The sequence below is a fragment of the Xiphophorus hellerii genome, chromosome 2 (assembly GCF_003331165.1).
Source record: "Xiphophorus hellerii strain 12219 chromosome 2, Xiphophorus_hellerii-4.1, whole genome shotgun sequence".
In the NCBI taxonomy this organism is placed as follows: domain Eukaryota; kingdom Metazoa; phylum Chordata; class Actinopteri; order Cyprinodontiformes; family Poeciliidae; genus Xiphophorus; species Xiphophorus hellerii.
In genome coordinates, this window is record NC_045673.1 from 14,244,962 (window position 1) to 14,265,860 (window position 20,899).

General features: G+C 42.4%; 1 protein-coding gene across 1 annotated transcript; it reads left to right on the forward strand.

Annotated features, from left to right (window-relative positions):
• The first annotated feature begins 231 nt into the window (after positions 1–231).
• eea1 (early endosome antigen 1) lies at positions 232–20,397 on the forward strand. Its single transcript, XM_032584519.1, is given in 35 exon segments — positions 232–399; positions 4,438–4,516; positions 4,610–4,722; positions 5,475–5,529; positions 5,618–5,683; positions 5,789–5,819; positions 5,906–6,010; positions 6,468–6,589; positions 6,699–6,854; positions 7,931–8,047; positions 10,012–10,209; positions 10,211–10,351; positions 10,643–10,714; positions 10,716–10,793; positions 10,927–11,046; positions 11,371–11,574; positions 12,369–12,569; positions 12,671–12,691; positions 12,693–12,785; positions 12,956–13,111; positions 13,182–13,321; positions 13,419–13,572; positions 13,574–13,735; positions 13,737–13,751; positions 13,841–13,942; positions 14,014–14,208; positions 14,297–14,479; positions 15,059–15,208; positions 15,210–15,270; positions 15,336–15,454; positions 16,328–16,513; positions 16,597–16,835; positions 17,078–17,198; positions 17,285–17,383; positions 17,488–20,397. Coding segments are annotated over 34 exon segments (4,152 nt in total). The 5' UTR covers positions 232–399; positions 4,438–4,462; the 3' UTR covers positions 17,611–20,397.
• Positions 20,398–20,899: the final 502 nt, after the last annotated feature.

The following is a 20,899-nucleotide window of genomic DNA, read 5'->3' on the forward strand; positions in this document are numbered from 1 at the left end:
CTTTGTTAAGCTTTTTTTTTTTTTTTTTTAGGAGATATTAACGTGTGTTAAACATTTATTGGCTCTTGTGTTTAAGTTTTAAAAAAGGCGTAAGGGTTGAACATTTCTAGAGTATGTTGTATATGAAACATATAAATACAATATGATTGATCATTTATATTTACAGTCTTGTCAATGAAGCAGAACATGACAGCTCTGTGTTGACAGTAATTATATGAGCAGCCACGGTGAGTGCAGCCGCTCAACCATCCCCTCCACGACCCGCCCATCCGCCGCTTCTCCCACAGCCTGGTCAGGTGTTCGCTTGTTTCCACACGTAACTTTGCATTTTGACAACTGATCAGCTTCTGTGTCGTGACAAACCCAATCGAGGACATGTTCAGACGGATACTTCAAATGGTAAGCCTTTGTGAGGTTTATCAATCGGGATCGCTTTTGTTTTGAGCATAGCGGCTCGTTTTCCCTGGAAGACGCAGGCCCATCTGTGTCTGGTTTCTTGATGGGTGCGCGTGTTTAGTGAAATGACGTACCGCTGATGGGCGGGGCTTGTGGGGCTTGTCTGTGTTTATGGTTCGTGGATTCCTTGTCCGGAGTGCTTCTCAATCTCGTCACGTTGGGGTGGAAACATCAAGCGCTCCTTTCATTTAGATGACACAGCTAGCCATTAGCGCATGCTAACTTGATGTAGTTGAATGATTGTACTGTTGACAGTAATGAAAATAGGTTCTCCGAACAAAATACAGATTTATTTGGATCTATTACACGACAGTAGAAACCAGTAAGATGAAAAAGGGACGGTTAATGTTAATACTAAGGCTTAGTTAGCGGTGGTTTAATTCATCAGATGCTAACGCTATCATTAGCTACAGTCGTTGAAGAAATGCTCTGTGAGCGAGCAAACAGGCGTTTTAAGTAACTAGGCTTATAAATGTATGTATAAACAAACTATATGGTTGGCAGTAGAGTAAGTTGTTGGACTAACGTACTAAATTGAGCTGAAAAGCTTTCGCATTGGACCACATTAACCACAATGCATTGCTACCCGCATTGTGTACACTTGGAGCACATGACTCTCCGACTTAAACTATTCAGCCATAACTTTATAACCAGTGACAGGTAAAGCGAAAAGCAGATAGTATGTTATAGTGACACCCGTTAGATTGAAATGTGGGGCATATACAAGTATGAAGCTACATAATGCTACAGGCAGTGTTCTACTTAGATATTTTTCCATAAATGTGGTTTTTAATCTGTTCTCCACGACACGGAAGTTATATTTCCTGATGGCTCCAGCATTGTTCTGCAGGAAAATGAAACCTCTCACTAAGCACACAAACCAGTAGGAGATTGTTTTAGTATTAGAACGTGTTCAAATAACACGGTATTTATCACAATGTAAACAACAAAAAAACACATAACGTGCTCTTTTTGTTTGTATTTTTTTTAAAAGAAAACGTAATACTCCTGCTGCTAAAAAAAAATAATAAATCATAAAGTTATACAGTTTGCCATTCTGGGTCTAATGGAGTAACACTGAGAATCTAACAATGTTTTAAACAGAATTTGCTCAAGTTCCAGCTGACCAGCAGTCTGCAGGAACAGATTGTGGAGGGAGGTTGTGCTGCCTCCATTGAGCCAACAAAAACTGGTCACTTCTATACTTTTTCTGGCATGTGTACAAGATAAAAATACAAATGTGAATTTTAAGGTTACCTATTAAAACCATGCTTTAGATTGTTGCTGGTAACTGGCTTGTTCCTATCCACCACTCAGACAAATCTCAGGCTTGGTTTAAAAACTATAAACACAGGTTTAAAGTATACACCTGACCTTTAAATTCTCCAGATTACATTCCAGACCAGCTTAAATAGCACGCAAGTGGGATGTGATGTGATTAAGAAGTGAGTCCGGCCCATTGAGACCTAACAATGTAATTTCCTTGAATCAAGGCATCTGCTGCTGATGGCTGGGTGCCTCAGGTCATTTAGCATTAAAGTACAACTCTGTTTTGAAGAAGTAATAATCAGCATTAGGTTGTACTTTTGAGGCTGGTTGATGCGTTCTCATCATTTAGAAAAAAAATCTCCACTCCCTTGAGAAAGTATTCACACCCATGTCACGCCACATGTGTTCATATGTAATTTTTACTCTTCAGCCCAAGTAAAATCCTCTGAGTCTGTAACAAATGCTTCATTCAGCCAGAGAAAACTAATTACTCCACCAGAAGTCATCTAACTAGAGTTTTGAGTTGCTTTTACAGCAACTCTAAACACACAACCATTCAGACAGTTTAATGGTTTAGATCAAAGTTTAGATCACATCCTCTGAAAGAACGGCACAGTCAAAGGCCAGATCAAGGTCTAATTGAGATCTAATTGAGAATCCTCCATGTGGCAAGACTAGAAACATTGTTGGTGATTCATAGTGATCTAAATATGACTAACCTGTGTTTCCTGTTCCTTAGGATGCTGTTTGCTTTCTAAACCTTTGAGGCTTTTCACAGCACAGCTGGATTAATACTAAGATTAAATTACAGAAGGCACCAGTGGTGTCCTCTTGTTGAAATGTTTTTTTTTCTTCTATTCCTTCACTATTTCTAAACCAAACAGTTACTTTGAACTTTTTAGCTGGAACTCAACATGTCAGAACATTAATGTCTGATGAGTCTGGCAATGTCAAGTCAGTTTGTCGGGCGACTAAACGATACTGTAGTTTCATTACTGCCTCACGTCACTGCTTTCTGACCTTTGGTCACAACTTCCACCAGCTATAAGTGATATTCCTCCATGTTAAATGTTTTAAGGGTGTATTGGGCTAAAAATGTTCATCAATAAATCCCAGAATCAAATTTTATTTTATGACATTGAATCAACGGTAGTAAAACCTCAGATTTATGATAAATAGTGTTTTTGATTTGCTGATGACGGTGTCGTGAGGTTATAAGCTTGCTGTTTGTTTGATCTGGATCAAAGGTTGTTCCATGACGCAAACCTTCAATCTGCTTTCAGACAAATTGTTTATCGCTTCTTCAGTCAGCTCCGAACAACGAGGCTTAAAGTGTACAATGTATATCACACAGACTACATTCATTAATGTAGTCATTTCCCAACAAAATCCTATTTTAGTACTGAAACTCAGATAGAAAATGACAATGGGCTCAAATGACCCTGATTAAAAATGCATAGTTTAATTGGAATATCTCTCACTTTTGGATTAAACTCAGTAGCATAACTTAGAATGCTTAATTTTCTTCCAAATGACCAGAAGAAATATAAATCTACTAAAATGATAAAAATGTTGTCGTTGTTGTTTGTGGAGTTGGAAATGATCATCTTCTTGCAGAGTCTACAATTTGTGGTTTGGACCCAAAACACTGCTGCTGCTCTTCTTTTGCAACACTGCTGAGCTGACAATGTTTGAGCAGAAATGCATCCTCAGAGCATTGTCAGTATTTACAGACTTCATTGTAAAAATATCTAAAGCTGACCATTGTTGCACAATGGTGTTAAAAAGAGAAAATCCCATTTAAAATATTCCCTGGATCCAACATTTTACTCAGTGAAATTCTTCAAAATGAAAATAGAAAAAATCATAGCAGTAGGTCTTACATGGAAGGGTGGAGATGTCAGCTCCACTCTTATTGGTCCCTCTGGTAAAAATGTGTAAAAGTTTGAGATTTTTTTCCCTTGATTATCAAATCTCTCAACCTGTGACGCGACAAAATAAACTCAAGTTCCCGCCCAGCACCTGTTCATCAAAGTTCCTTTTGCCTTTAAATATCTTAATTATGTTCTCTTGTGTTTCCCGTTTTGGGATGACTGTGGGATGAAGGGAATAGTTGTCTTGCAATCAAAAAGTGGTGAGTTTGAATCCAGCTTAGCGGCTACTTGTCAAGAGACTCTTAACCTGGAGTTGCTTTGACTTGTAGGTATGAAAAGAAAAGGCCTCTGACTCCATTTATCTAGCAACATTCAACACATCTGTGTTATTTCAGTGGGGCGTTCCCTTGGCTTTCCCATTTTGAAGCAATTCGAAAGACAAATATCTTTCTGAGTCACATCATATTTATGCCCCAGGGAAAAAATATGGATTACTAATTAAAAGTTCTCAGGAACTCAGTTCATTGAGAGAAGGTAAATGATTAACTATAAAAATGGCTGCTGTGACGTTGGGATGCACTTTCTGTGTAAGATTATGCTACTCTGATTTAAAAACAGAATAAATAACTACAGTCACTGCAGCAACAAAAATACACAATGCACCCTACAGGAGATCTTTCCTGCCCACAGCAATCACTATTTACAATAAAATTTAAATTATGTGGAGCTTTATATAGAGCCTACAGACACTGCAGCTCTTCTCTGTGTCAGTCAGGTGATTAAACAAGTAGCATTTATATTAATTCACTCTAGTCAAAGTGTGTGTTGTCGTCTGCAGACTCCTGGGAAGGGAGGCTCCCAGAATGCATGAATCGGAGAAGCCCACCACTGACCTGAACCACGACCAGACGTCCGAGGTAACGTTTTCCTAACATAATGCTGGATCTGAAACTCTCTGAACGGCCCTGATGTGACGTTTTTAGCGTGTGATGACGCGTTTCTGTCTCCAGGGCTTCATCTGTCCTCAGTGCATGAAGTCTCACAACTCTGCAGACGAACTCTTCAAACACTATGAGCTGTTCCACGACACTGGAGACCTCCCCGCTCATGTGGCTCCCACGCGGTGAGGCTAGTTTTAACATCTGCAGTGACTTGCAAAAGTATTCGTGCTTCCTAAACTTTTTTCACTTTTTGTCCTTCTCAAAATATTTTTTATTTTGGTGGTATTTAATTGATAGATCCACACAAAGTAGAGTATAATTATGAAATATAGGGGGAAAATAAACACGGTTTTTAAGAAAAGTATGGCATACTTTTATTTACATTGATACACCTAAATTAAAGCCAGTGCAACCAATTCTCTTAGTATGTAATTTAATTGGTAAATCGACCTGAGATGCATGTAATTTAATCTCTCTATATATGAGGGAAGCCATATACAGTACTATGTGTAGTATTCACACACCTAGGACTATTTCAGATTGTCACAGAGCAGCCATAGTTGTTATTCAGTGATTGAACCAAAGAAGGGCACAATTGTGAAATGGAAGAAATGATTTATGTTTTCCAAAATCTTTTACTTTTAAAAATGTGTGGCAGTAAATGAACACTGCACCTCACTCAGAAAGCATCGTCTCCACTGTGAAACGCAGCGGTGGCAGCATCATGCTGTGGGTAGCCAGCGCTACACTGGAACAGTTTGAATCAAAAATCAATTTTCATTCGTCTATCACATAAAATCCATTCAAAGTTTATGGATGTTATGTGACAAAATGTGGAAAAAAGGTCAAGCGGTCTGAACGCTCTCGCATGATACTGTAAGGTCACGCGTCAGCGGCAGAACATTGTCCTGATCCATCTCTTTCCTCCCCTCAGTGAAGACCTCACCATGTTGCGGCAGGAGGTTCAGGATCTCCACGCTTCTCTCAAGGTGAGGTTGAAGTTTCAAAGCAGCGAGTGTCGCAGAGCTGTGAGAACATCTGCTGTAAGATCTACTTTTGTCCTCTTTTTTTCATCAGGAGGAGAGATGGTTCTCTGGAGAACTAAAGAAAGAATTGGACAAAGTTCAAGGACAACTGAAGCAAGTAAATCCTTTAAGATATTTAGCATAATACAGTAAAGCACTGGCCCTCTGAATACACAACTGTGTGATCAGTAAAGATGCTTTCCTTTGTCCTTCTGCTCCACAGAACGATGGACCGATAAGCGCTGAGGATTCAGGTGGTGAAGCGTTACGTTCAAAGAACATGTTGAGATGGAGTCTTCAGTCATTTGTCGCTAATATGCTGGATGTTTTTCTTCCTCAGCCCTCGAAAGAAAGTTAGTGGAAGCAGAGACGGAGAAGTTCAACATTAAGCAGATGAAAGACCTGTTTGAGCAGAAGGCGGCGCAGCTGGCCACAGAGATAGTAGGTCAGTGTGGGACTGGGAGACTATGAGGTCAGAGTCTGGGGGTCAGCTAACAAGCTCAAGTTCTGTTTTACTCAACCGCTGTCAACCTCAAAGCTTCCTTTGTGTTGTTTTCACATCTTCTTGAAAGCTGTGTGGACATTTTGCTTTCTTTAAAAAAATATCTCTTTATTGAGTTTTCTTGAACACACACTAAAATACAAGTTCCAGTAAATAAATTGAAGTATTTCCTAAATAATAATAATAATAAAAAATGTGTGGATACAACCACTCATCTTGTTGAAATAGTATATGAAAGATTGCCATATCACATACCTCTCTTCTTTGTCTTTCACCTCCAGTTTTACCTTTTCTAGATGAATGTGTTTTATTTTATGCTCTGGACACATTTTCCTACTTTTTAAAAGTTTTTTTTAAGGCATTTAATTGTTTGATTTCTGAAAAACATCGAATCTGTTAGACCTGAAGTCTCGCTATGACGAGGAGAAAAGCCTGAGGGAAGCTGCCAATCAGAGGGTTTCCAGTTTGAGCGAACAGCTGCAGAGGGAGAAGCAGGAGAATGAGAGACTTCAAACAGAATTGGTAAACACACAAAACTCCTTCTTTTCAGCTTTTGCTTCCAGCCCAGCAGCTCTGATATTCCCCTTTGTCAGCCTCCTGAGTGACCCGGTGTCTCCGCTCTGCCCCCTAGCTGCAGCGGCCGGGAGTGGAGGATGTGGAGGTTCTACAGAAGGAGCTGGTCCAGGTGCAGACGCTCATGGACAGGATGACCCGTGAGCAGGAGGAAGAGTCTGAGCGCCTCAAAAGCCACTACACAGAGCTGCAGGCTAACTACACTACCTCAGAGGTTTGGGTGCTAAAACACCACCGCTCACCATCTTCACTTTTTCAGGGAGAGCTTCACATGTCTATTCAGGAAGAGCTGTGAAGTTATTACATCGTATACCACTGCCCCGCACATTTTGCTGCTCTTAATTACCTCCTCGTGAATAATTCAGAGATTTTTTTTCCCAGCATTCTGGAGCAGAGGAGTATTTATAGCTCCATCATGTAGCTTCAGGCTCTGAGTCCTTTCTTTTCTCAACTATCAGTTCTATTTTTACCCAAGAACCATATTCTGAATAGATTTTCTCTCTGTCATGATTAACATCACAGTGATGTTAATGGCTGCATATTGAACCCGTTTTTAGCAGCGAGCAGCGCCTGTTGAGCACATTGAGCTGAGAAATGGCGAACGATACTTTTTACGATGCAAAACTCAAAGATTAACAAATTTTGTCCTGGTCCAATGATGAGTTTACATAACTCATTGGCCTGAATGTAGCATCAATTTTAGGCTTTTACAAATGCATTCAAACAGCTAAATAACAAGTAATCTCAATGAGTTTTTCAAACAAAAGATGGGAATATGAATGGTTTAATGTTAAATAAAGAGGAATTTGTGTTTCGTATGCCTGAATCATTAAAAAGACAAAGGCAAAAACAAACACACTAAACCCATTTTGTGTCAAATACTCCCTTATTTCCATCAGTTTACAAACTGTTTGTCCTCCTGAAACTGATGCTTGCTGCTGTTTTTTTTCCTTGACTCACCTTCTGTCCTCGTGTCTCCTTCCCCTCCCTCCTTCTTGTTCCTCTCACTCACTGTATCCCTTCGATACACAAGATTCAAAAACTGGAGGTAAAACCGGTCGATTCTAGTCGGTCACCAATTTAATTTAACCTTTAGGAGTTTTTCTTTTCGAATGCAGATTTTTCTGTTGTCCAAGCAGTGTGAAACTTCTTTTCAAGCATTTTTTTGTGTAACCATTTACTTTTAATTGCTTTGCAGTTAATTTTTCCCATCCCTTCTTTGCTGTAGTTTATTGAATACACGCGTAAGGACTTTTGCCAAGACTCTAATGCAGGTCTGCTGATGTGCAGATGACCATATCCCAACTAAAAGCCGAGCTGGAGAAGGGTCCACAGGAAGCCGCTGTCTACACGCAACAAATCCATGAGCTGCAGGGAAATCTCAATAATTTGCAGCAACAATGTCAGGTAATATTTACACAGCAGCGGAAGGAAACATCCATTACAGTCATGTGATCCTGAACAAATAGCTGCTGCTGGAAATGTGTGGGATTTCACCTTTCCACCAGTTACTCTCACAAGCTTTACCAGCGGCCGTCTTGTTGTCTGTGAGCCTCCCTTTCTGCAACGCAGTGTCGCAATGTCACTAACCGCCTTTAGCAACAGACACTTGCTGACAAATATTATGGTGAGCACTATTATTAAACCAGCAGGGGGTGATAGTTGGTCGCCATCCTTGTCAGTCAGTGTGAAATTTAACCACAGCCAGGTAATGTGACTGGTGCAATGGGAGGAGAAGAATGTAGCGCGGAGATTAAAGTGTCGCTCATCGGGCTCAGATGTGGTCCCACGGCCCGCGGAGAAGGTGTCTGTTTACAGATAGCAGAGGGATTACAGTGGTGGATCCTCCAGGCTGGTGCCCTGTTTCTTCTGACAGTACATAGGTTTATTAGAGGCCAGTTGAGCAACCATCAGGAGGTTAATCGGTCTCTAAGTCTAACCTTGAGAAAAGGAGACGCACCAAAGTAGACTTTAAGAGATGAACTAAAGATGAGGGTTAAAAAAAGAAAAGCACAAGTGTCTGTTCGACTTGTTGGATTTCATCTGCTGAATCCGTGTGTCCTGTTACAGTCTGAGGCTGGCCGCCCACGTCGTCGTCACCAGCATTTTGTTCTCTATGACTCTGTTATCGAGCTTGCTGCCAGAACCCGGGCCGTGAAAAGAGCTCTCCATGCAGAGGCGACATACCAGCACTTCAGTCCGGCCTCATGACTGTTCCTTTCCGTTGCTCCTATCGCACAGGCTGTAGGGAGTTCACGAGGCGCTACATCAAACTGTTTTAACTATAGACGTTTTTCTTTTAGCATGTTTCTTGTTTGCATAAGTATGAGAAAAGTAGAATGGTGTATTAATAAATGTCCCTGTTTCATTCTTCCAAAATATTCAAATCTGCCCTCCTCTGTTTAATGCCACAATGTTATTTTGTGTAGGTGCTTGTTAGTTTGCAAGTTTTCATGTTACTGTATGTGTTTGTAAAAATGTCAGAGGTTGACAAATGAGTACTGTAACGCTATCTCAGGATACTGAAGCAAGCGAAACCATCTCATTATCTCAGCATGTAGTGAAATACTGAGACTGTTTTCACTAAATCGAGTTCTTGTTACCCCGACAAATCAATCCCAACATCCCATTATCTTGACATATGATGAAATTTAGATAAATGGATAACTATATTCCCCCCCCCAAAAGAAAACCATCTCAGAGTCTCATTACTTTTCTGCAGTTGTTTGTCAAACGTATTTTGACAAGACAAGAACTCATGGTTTTGTCATTGTGATATAATAACAATTAACTGACTGTAGCAACAAGCTCATGGTCTTGTTTTCTTTATATAACAAGTTTGTGTACAAAAAAAAACCAAGGTTGAGATAATAAGTTAATAAGATAAGTATGATGACGTGACCTCAAGGTCTCATTTCTAAATGTTTTTGAAACTGTTTCCAAGACAACAGAGGCACAATATTTCTTTATCCTGATTTGAAGCCATTATAAAACTCAATAAAACAGCTAGAGATTGTGTCATCCCCTCATAAAGAGATCAACCATCTGTATTAAGACAACATGATAAAAACAAGATGAATGAAATATTGGTTTCTAAGTTGCATTTTGACCGTTTAGAAACTTTTAATGCTTATAGAAACAATAATACTAAAAAGATGCATAATGAACACATTTTGTTCTTGCATGTCAGAAACTGGCTGATTATTGTATGATATTGTTAAGATTTGTTGGAAAACAGGAAATGTGTAGGAACTGTGAATAAAAGACAAAGGTGTTAGGATCATTCCTGTCAGGCTAACCACAAGAAACACAGTCTTACCTATGTTTCTCTTCAGAAGGCTCATAACATATTCTGTTTTTTTCCCCCTTAGAGTCTCTCTGAGAAACTTGTGCGTAAGGAGAAGGAGCTTCAAGAAGTGGGGGACACTCTGGGAGCCGAGAAAGCCGCCAAGAAGGGCGTCCAGGACAGCCTGAGGGAGCGGGACTCGGAGGTGCAGGAGCTCCAGGCTCGAGCCGCGGGGGCCGAAGCGTCCCTTCAGAAGGCCCAGGCCGAGCTGGAGGAGAGGGCCTGAGGAGGCGGCCAAGCTGAGGAGTGAGATAGTAGAGCTGGAGGTGAAACACGCAGAGCTGAAGGTGGAGAGGAAGCAGCTGGAGCATCAGAGGGAGGAAAAAGAAAGCCAAGGTGCCCAGCAGCAGACAGAGATCAGTCAGGTGAGATCAGTAGCGTGCAGAGCAAGAGCTGTGTGCAGACAGATAAAAAAACAACAACAACTGAGTCATTCAGATCAAAGCTCAGCTCACACAGCACTCGTTAATCGTCATGTCCTATATGTTGAGACAGAGATCTCTTTATCGACTCAGACTGCATTATTGTACAAACTCAGCGTTCGAGTCGCAGTTATGCAGAACAAAAAGGCTCAGGTTCTAGAGGTGCACGTATGTTTTTCTCTCCATTTCTAATCTTTCTGTCTTGCGTTTTCACACTTCCTGGTGCCCCTGCAGCTACATGCCAAACTACTGGAGGCCGAGCGGCAGGTAGGCGAGCTGCAGGGCCGTCTGAAGGAGCAGAGGCAAGCTGTCTGGAGAGAAACTGAAGGACAGAGAGCAGCAAGCGGCCGACCTCCAGTTTAAACTCTCCCGAACTGAAGAACAGGTGGGAATGGGAAACTTTCTCGCAAGATTTATTCTTATTAGTCGATGGGGGAAGACAACTTGGACTTAAAATGGCATATTTTTGGGAGCAAAACAGGAGAAAATGAACAAACATCCTCTGTGTTTCACTTCAGGTAAAGGAGAGCTGCAGTAAGAACTCGGACCTGCAGCACCAGCTGGAGAAAGCCAAGCAACAGCACCAGGAGCTTCAGGCGCTGCAGCAAAACACCAACGGCAAACTGCGGGAGGCGCAGGTACTGCACAACAACACACACGCTCATCTGAGACCGGAAGGCCAAGAGAAAGCAGATATTTATTCACAGTGCCAAAGTAATAAAATCAGTTGCTCTTGTTCACATTTTGCCACTATATGAAGTTGGATTTAGGTCTGGACTTTCATTAGGCCATTCTAACACATGAATATGCGTGACCATTGGAGTTTAGCTCCTGCTCTGTGTTTTGTGTTGTCGCCCTGCGGGAAACTAAACCTGTGCCTCAGTTTCAACTCTCAAGTCCCCACAGCATGACACTGCAGCAGCAGAACTAAATATGAAATGTTTTCTTGCATTGTTCTGCAGAATGACTTGGAGCAGGTGCTGCGTCAGATTGGGGACAAAGACCAGAAGATCCAGAACCTGGAGGCTCTGCTTCAGAAGAGTAAAGACACTGTGAGCCAGCTGGAAGCGGAGAGAGAGGATCTGTGTGCCAAAATCCAGGCTGGGGAGGGAGAGACGGCGCTGCTCAACCAGCTGAAAGAGAAGAACCATGCACTGCATGAACAGGTGGAGGCCCGCACACTCTGCACTGCTCTGTGGTCTCCTTCCTTTCCATAATTGTATCATGATGTTCCATACCTTTATGTGCTTATGTCATACGCGCTATATTATTTTAATGTCTGGAGTCCGTACAAATGCCAGTAAATCCAAATCTTTGATATATTTTTTCTAGGCCTGTATCTAACGATTATTTTAGTAATCGATTTATTCAATCAATTTTTCTGTTGATTGATCGGATAGAAAATTGGTGAATTATGTCGATTTTTCTTTTAGCCCCTTCAAATAAGAAAATAAAAATGTTAAAATGCAACGACGGCAATCCTTTAGTGTACACTTGATCATTTGCAGCAAACGATGCATCTGCAGCTAAAAATAAATAAATAATCCTTCTAACATCAACATGTGAGAAGCTCAACCCGTTCTGTTTGACTTAACATTGTTAGACTGATCTGTTGATCTTTTTTTTTATTAACCAATTAATAAAATAATAATTGGATTAAAAAGGTGCTTAATGGATTTTTTCATACAATTTGAACCAGATGAAGCTTAAATTTCTACTTGTGGAGTTCTGGGTAGAACATATTTATTTATTTATTTATTTTTTTTTATGTTAAATGCAAAATGTATATATTTTTTTGTACAAGTTTGGCTTCATTACTGCTCTGAGGATGTTCTTATCAGTTAACTCCAGTTAGCGATTAATTGATTAAGTCAGTTGACGATTACTTCAGTAATCCACTCATCACGATTGATCCGATTAATCGCTCCGGCCCTCATTTTTTCATACGGGACTTTTAAAGGTTGCGCAGTTGACGGACAAGCTGAAGAACCAATCGGAGAGCAACAAGCAGGCCCAGGACAACCTTCACAAGCAGGTCCAGGAGCAGAAGACTCAGCTGCGTTCAGCCCAGGACCGAGCGCAGACCCTGGAGACGTCCGTCACTGAGCTCACCGCCCAGCTCACCGACAGCAAGGAGAAAGTATCCCAGCTGGACGCTCAGGTACGTCAGTCACTCGAACGCGGCAGATTTTAAGTCCAAACTTCAAACACTGTGCTGTCCTGTTGGACTAACAAGTTTTTCATTCGTCTGTTTTCCTTTAGCTGAAGGCCAAAACGGAGCTAGCTTCTGTCTGCGGAGGCGGCCAAGGCTGCACAGAAGGCCAACCTGGAGAACAGCCTGGAGGCGTCTCAGCATGCTCTGCAGGACAAACAGCAGGTGGGTTTTTTCTTTGCGCTGATTATTTATTTGTTTATTTTTATTTCCATGCTAAAATCCAACTGCTTTACCCCTTTTTGTTTCCTGAAACAGTTGCTTCTTGAGTTTTCTGCGATGTTTCCTGTCTTTCCATATAACCGCCTTCTAATGTCCGTGATGTGTTCGTGCAGGAGCTGAGCGAAGCTCAGAAGAGGCTGGAGGATCAGGCCCAGAGGCTCAGAGACAGACAGGAGCAGAGTGCCCAGCTGGAGAGCAGCCTGAAGGAATGTAAAGACAAACTGCTGGCCTCAGAGCAGCGGGTGGAGCAGCTGGAAGGGCTCAGCAAGGTTTGTATTAGAAACACGATCGCAACCATTGGCGGCGTGCGATTAAAAACCAACACTTTGATTTGAACAGAAACTGGAGTCTCAGGCGGCGGAAGTGCAGACTGCGAGAGATCAGCTCCAGCTGGAGGTGCAGAAGTTGCAGAAGGAAAGTTCAGAGGTGAAACGGAAAGCAAAGGAGCTGCAGCGCTCCCTGGAAACAGAAAAGGAAGGGTGAGCTCAGTAGAAACGCATTGTAGCTTCACATCTATGAAGGCTTTGCTAAACGTTTGGCTTCTTTAACGGCTCTGATGTGTTTTTCTACACTTAGAACGAAGAGTCTGCATGAGGAGCTGCAGAAAAAGGCTGCAGCTGAAGGTGGCTTGCAGCAGCACCTGGAGCGCTGTGAGCAGGAAATGGCGGCTCTGAAGGTGAACCTGAACAAGGTGACCCAGGAGGGACAAAGTCAGCAAGCGGAGCTGAGCAAGAAGACTCAGAGTCTGGCTGCAGGAGCTGCAGAAGGCCCAGCAGGAGAAAGAGGCGCAGAGGAAGGAGCTCGGAGCGGCTCAGGAGAGCCTGCAGAAGGCCAACAAGGCTCTGAAGGAGAGTCAGAATCAGCTGGAGGACCGACAGGAAGAACCATAAATCAGCCATGGAGGACAAGGTGAGGTCGACCTTCAACCTGGATCCATTAAATAACCACTCTTTTATAAAAAACAGAAACTTTAAGGAATGTTCTGCTCTAACCTTCAGGACAAGTCTATTGAAAAGACAAGAAAGGAGCTTTTGAAAACTAACGAGGCCATCACTAAGAAAATGAACGAATCGAAGGAGCAGCTGGAGCAATCGAGAGAGGTAATGCTCTGAAAAAGCAGCCGAGCTTCACCGTTTCAGGTTTTACTCATAAGTGATTCCTCAAATGTCAGGCAGAGAAAACGTTGAAGGCGCAGCTCACCTCATTTGAGCAGCAGCACTCAAAGACTCAGGGGACGTTGAAGGGAAAGGAGGAAGAGTTTAAGAAGTTGCAGGATCAGCTGAAGACAGTTCGGGGATCCATGGAGGAGGAGGCGAAGAGGCTGAGCGGCCAAGTGGCTGAGCTGCAGGAAGCAGCTGTCAAGAAAGTGAGGATCTTCTGTAACGTCGACTGAGCAGCTTTGACATAATGCACAGGAGGATCCGAGCATAAGTTTGTTTGATTCTCCTCTCCAGGCAGAGGAGGAGAGGAAACTGGCGACTCGGGTGTCAGAGCTCAGCCAGGACCTGACCGCTGAGAGGAGCCGGGCGGCGGAGCTGCAGCAGTCCCTGCAGCAAAGCCAGGAAAACCTCTCAAAGCTTCAGTCCGACTTTTACGGCAAAGACTCTGAGGTTTCCTCTCTGCGTCAAGACCTAAAGGTACAAAAATCACCAGATGCAAACCAGGTTCACAGTGCCCAGCAGAAAAAGGACTCCTTTTAACAGTTTCAGCTATTGTCTGTGTATTCCAGAGGAATTTTATATGTTGACTACAAATTTTGTACTTCCATTTGGGTCTCAACTACTTCTAAAAACAGATTTTTTTTCTGGTTGACTTACCATCCAGAAAAAAATTTGCTGTATTTGTGTTGGTAGTGCAGGAGGCTCCACTTCTGCTTTTCAAACATGTACGTTGTATAAATGCACACCTGTTTGCAGCCATTTTCACATGCCAGTGTAAACGTTAAGTTCGCGGCGTGGCCAACGGCAGCTTATTTGGATTTAAAGTGACAGGAGGCCCTAAAACCGTTGGTTCCGAAAGGAGCTCAAAATATGCAGAACTGAGCAGATTAAAATCTCATTGTCTAAGAATGATTTTGTGATTAGACTTATTGATTCAAGAAAGCATGATAGGTTGTCCTTAAAAAAAACAAAAACATTTAAGGTCCTCGTGACGTGACAAAGTGTGAGTACTTTTCTGAGGTCTTGCACAAACTAAGAGATGTTTTGTGTCTCCAGAGCTCAGAGGAGAAGCTGAGCATGGCTCAGGAGGAGCTGGCCGCCAATCGGACACATCAGACGGCTTTAGAGGCTCAGATCCAGGAACTGAAGGCGGCCCGGTCCGCACTGGAGCAAGAACTCTCCAAACGGCACCAGAAGCTCCAGCAGCAGGAACAAGGCCCTGAAGGAGCTGCAAAAGCAAGAGGTCGGTCGAAAGGGTTTGAACAGCAGTGTTCACGATTGTGTTGTCATAATTTGCTAAGCGTGTGAGAACTGACACAGGGTCAAGTTAAAGAGGAACTGCAGAAGGAGAGAAGCAAGGCGGAGGAGCTGAGCAAAGCCAAGAGCGCGCTGGAAAAGAACAGCAGCAAACTGACCTCTGACCTGAAAACGCTGGCGGAGAAAAGTGAGAAGGTGGGTCAGCTCATGAACTCAGCGACGTTTTGAACTCATCATCAGTTCAACTCAGGAGTCAGTGGGTTCAACTGGGTGTGGATTTCTTTTTTTTTACCTATACACTTTTTGTGTTTCCATGCAGAATGATATCAGCCCATCCAGGCTGCCATTTTGCTTCACAAGCATGTTTTATCACTTTGAATTCAGGTCAACTCTGTGACAAAATATTAGGGCTAGTCTAAGATTTTTTCTTTTTTGTATGACCAGAATAACAACAATAGAGTCGAAATAATACCAGAATAAAGCCATAATATTAGGAGAAGGAAGGAGTAATCTTATGAGAACTTTTACACAAAAAGTAGAAAGTTAAAACGAGCAAAGTCGAGCATCTTGTGGCGTTATACTTTGGTATAAGTTTTACAGATAAGGAAATACGTCATCTTTTACCACATTAGTGTCAAATTATGATGGGACTTTGAAATGATCATGCAAACTAATCAGTATTTTGAAGAAGGAACCACACGGACTGAGCAGCGCTGCTCACACCAGACTGCGATAACCCTAAAATTACGTCTTTACTCAGCTAATAATTATCATGTTCTCATAATTACGTAAACAAAAATTATCATCCTGAAGGGATGATTGAAATCAAAGTCACTTTTTGAAAATATTTATGGTCATTTGTAATGTTTTTTTTTTTTCTTTTAGAAAAGAACGTGAAAAAATTATTAAAATCGGATATGTTATGAAAAAAAAAATTACTAGTGGAAAGCCATTTGAATATGACTGGAGAAACACTTTATAAATTCAGTCCATTTACTGTTTATTTTCATAAACCCATGTGATCCTTTGTTGAAAGCACCTGAACCTTTGTTAATAATTCCTCCTTAGGAACGAGGAGAGTTGCAGGAAGCCAAGCAGCTGCTGATCCAGCAGAAACTGGAGCTGCAGGGTCAAGTGGAGGCCGTGCAGGGGGCGCTCAAGGAGGAGAAGAAGGAGCACCAGGTCACCAAGGACAACAGGAGCAAGCGAGAGGAGCAGCTCCTCGTCCAGACAAAGGAAGTCCAGGATCAACTCGTAAGTCCCCCTCCACGTGAATGCCTCTAATCCCCTCGCCGCCTCTTCTTCTAGCGATCCGTTCCTCTGCTCTTCTTCTGCAGGCGGCGGAGAGGAGAGCCAGAGAGGAGCAGGTGAAGCTCGGGGAGGAGGCTGAAGCTAAGCTGGGCGTGCAGGTCACGGCCCTGAATGAAAACGTGGCCACGCTGAAGAGAGAGTGGCAGAGCAGCCAGCGGAGAGTCGGTGAGCTTGAGAAGCAGACGGACGAGCTGAGAGGGGAGATCGCTGTGCTGGAGGCTACGGTCCAGAACAACCAGGACGAACGGCGGGCTCTTCTGGAGAGGTCAGTGGACTCTTGGACAAAGAAAGTTGTTTTAGTCAGACTTTGATAATACAAACATGAGAGGAACGCTTGGAGAGACGATTTGATTTTCGGTAAACGGCTATGCAGAGACAACTAGTTGCACAGCTCAGTGAGGGTTAAACTTCATAAAAAGTGGATGAGGAGAAATCAAAAGAAAAAAACCTCTCATCCCTCCAAGTAGCATATACACCCATTAGTGATCTGTGCCGTTTGCCTTGCAGGTGCGTCGCAGGTGAAGGCGAGATCGAGAAGCTCCAGGCCAAAGTGGTGGAGCTCCGGAGGAAGCTGGACGACACCACGGCGGCCATGCAGGAGCTCGGCAGAGAGAACCAGTCGCTCCAGGTGAGCTGGCCGCGCTGCACTTGCAGCTCACAGGCGGGTTGATTGCGTTGCTCCCTGAGTGTGACTGCTGCTGTCGATGCCCGCAGATCAAACAGTCGCAGAGTCTGACCAGAAAGTGGGCAGAGGACCATGAAGTCCAGAACTGCATGGCCTGTGGGAAAGGCTTCACCGTCACGGTCAGGAAGGTGAGAACTCCTCATTGTTCCCAGCGAGCGACGCGTTCTGCTTCCTGTTTGTCTTTAGTAAGTGCCCGTCATTTGCCTCCCTCCCTCCTTCTCTGAATCCGCAGCACCACTGTCGACACTGCGGGAACATCTTCTGCGGCGAGTGTTCAGCGAGGAGTGCCCTCACGCCGTCCTCCAAGAAGCCCGTTCGGGTTTGCGAGACGTGCTTTGAGGAGCTCCAGGGCTGATCTTCAGTGTTCTCCTGCCCCTCAACTCCCTCCCTTCAACCCTTTATATTCCAGCGGGCAGAAGAAGGCTCGTCTTTGTCATTTTTAATGTGCACTAATGAAAGACCGCCCCAGCGCAAAAAGACTCCCATTTGCATAGGCCGTCTAGCCGTGGTGCGGAGGAGACGCAGCGGAGATGCAGTGGGATCAGCTGGGACCGTCCGTATCTGTTTTTGTGCCTTTTGCTCCTCCTGTGGACTGCCAGAGAGCGGAGACGGTGGATCCGCGCTCACCTCCTTAAGTTCGTATTCAGGCCTCCATCGGCGTTCGGCATCGTCAGCAGTTGTGAGGTGGCTGCTTAGATCTTTGCTCATGTCTGCTAGTGTCACACTGCACCGGGGAATGAACCGACTCGGCTCAGTGCAGCTCTGCCATACAAAGATAAATGCAAGTAACTTATTATATGCTTGTAATTCTACACGTCTATTATAGCACTCTTGAATTCATGCGTTTGAAGTCAGAAAGCACTACCTATAAAAGTATAATTTCAAAAAAAATCCTGTTAACCAAAAATAAAAGCATATTTAGGTTCTGAAAACTGCAGAAAAAAATGGACTGGTCTGTGTTTTCTAGGCCAATAACTATCTTCACTTCTGATAGTGACGTTTTTTTTTCTTAAGGACAAACAGTAATAGAAGAAAAGTATCCTGCAGGTACGTTGCAATTAATCCTATGGAACGTGAAGAAATTCCCAAAATAATGGATCAATGCAAATGTCCCAAACTTATATTTTGTGCAGCAAAGCACGTTGATGCATTTATTGACCAAAAATAGTGTTAGTTTTTAGTAGAATAAGAGATTTCTTTTTTCTGATTTCACCTGCAGATCACACCTGTCTCATTAAATAATTACAGCAATTAAATTGTCAACTTAAAGTCATAAAGCTACATCTGAAGTATTATAACTTTCTCAGTGTTTTCACTGAACTAAAACTCAATTTTGGGTTCTAACATTTGCATTTTTGTTTGTTCTATTAACTACAGTTTTAATCTATACTAGTTTTTTATTCTGTTTCTGAAGATAACACATAAAACCTGAAAATGTTTTGGATTTCCTTACAGCCGGTGCATGAGATAATCATTAAAGCATATTTTTGTCCATTTTATTGATGTACTTATGAAAACGGAGAGAGTTATTGATTTTGGCAAATTCAAGGGACAAAAAAAAAAAATCTAATTTTCTTTGTGTTTGACTTTCTATGTTGGGAAAATTGGCTGATTCTCATCCCGGGCCTCTGCTTAGATGGTAAAAGCAGAAATGACTAAACATGTATTGGTGTCAGCTGAAGTATTTACTTTCTATATGTAAATTTTATTAAAGAAACACTCATATTAGGCCTTTTTAAATTGTCAAACATTTACAGTGTTTATCTTTTTCTTGATTTCTTTAAAGATCAGTCATCTTGTCCAGAACCTGTCATGTTAGTTACTTCCTGTTCTCTTTGTATGGCAGCATGTTTCCTAATCTGCAGAAATGTATGTATTGAGTCCATTTCATGACCAAAGAATGTCTGCAGCAGAGTTTGTAAAGTGTCAGTATTTGCCTGAAAGCGTTTGAGTTGTGACATTTTTATCGTGAGTCTTTTTGTTGCTTTGTCACTTGATTGTGTGTGTTTATTATCTTCAGGTTGTGGTAATGCAGTAACTGAAGGTGCCTCCATGTTTTAATTTGGTCTTTTCTGCAGTCCAACAGCACTGATTGTGTTTGAGTATGTGCGCTCTGCTTTGAAGCAATAACTGTAGGCGTGTGTGTGTGCGCGTGTGTGTGTGTTCACGGTCATGCCTGCTGCATGAATCCTGGCTGCTCGGAAGCTCGGCATCTCTGACTCGAGGTTCAGGAACTGCTGCCTTCAGGTACAGCAGTTACTGCCGGTTCTCTGTCCAGCTGAGAACACTGTAAAGCTAAATTCCTGCTATTTTAATTTATATTTGCTTGCGGGTTCTGATAGGATCTATTGTACTTTTTGTTTTACTTTTTTGACTGGAGCAAGTGGAAACACTGTAAAACAGATAATTCTGCAGCAAGCAGCTTGTCTCAGATTTACCAAATTAGCTCTTTTTGCTTGAATGATCGTCAGACATGAATGTCCATTTCACCTTCAGAAAAATGTTGTTTTTTTTTTATGTTAAATTGGTTTCATGCCTACCTCAGCTTGGCTGAGAAAAAACACTATTTCTAGACGATGGACATCACAAATGTATCACTACTTGCATCCGATTCAGGATCTACGACTGGTGAGAGGTTTTGCACCTTACCCTACTCCAGGCCCGTCTTTGTGAGGCTGCAAACATAGGACAACCAACTTTATACAGGCTTCAGCATCTCCTGCTTGTTATTTACTAATGCTGTCACAGTTCTTTGTAAATGTTCGTAATGAGAGAGGTAAATTGCTTACGTGTGGCCGTAGAGATGTGCAGTAAAACAGTGTTTGGATTCATCAGTGTCTCACTCATTTTTACAAAATGATACCACGGACTCGCTTCGGACACTTTTTGTGGCTTCATGTGTTGCTGTCGGTTATCGTGTATGACGGCTTTACTTTTCAGTTTGGTGGACGTACCTGGTGGTTGCTAAGGTGTGCCTGAGGCCAGGTTCCTCTGCTGCTTGCTGAGATGTTGTACAGTCTGGGCGGCTACGTTTGACCTGCATGGAGGGATGAGGTGGTGTATTCTGTGTTCACATGCGCCATGTTGATTTTCTTTTTCATGACAAGTGTAAATAAAAACCTGCAGTATGTTTCTAAAGGTCTGCGATGCGTGTTTTTCTTTAGGTTCTTGTCTGAAAATTGTCCACTTGTCTGTTTTTGTGTCCAGGAAATGACAAATGATGAGCTGCTCATTGTCCACAGAATGATGCTGCCACCACCATGTTTTGGGGATGCTGGATTTTCCAGCATGTTTCCCCATCAGTCGAGTTTTGCTCAACACTTCGTCTCCTTCAGATTTTTCTTTCATGAACTCCTTATGTAGTTTGGATTCCTAAATTCTGTCTGCAAATTTTCTCACCTGAGCTGCTAATCTCTGCAGCTCCTCCAAAGTCAACATTGGCCTCTTAATTATTGAAAGGATTAAACAGTATTCATTGATCTTCAAATCCTTAAATATTTTGTAACCTAACCCTGCAATCATTTTGATATTCAACAAATGTTTTTGTTTTGCTTGCAAACATTTTAATTGGTTTGTAAAAATGTCGACCCTTTTCTTTCATCATAGTCTGATTATGTATTAACTTTCATAAATTTAGTATTTGA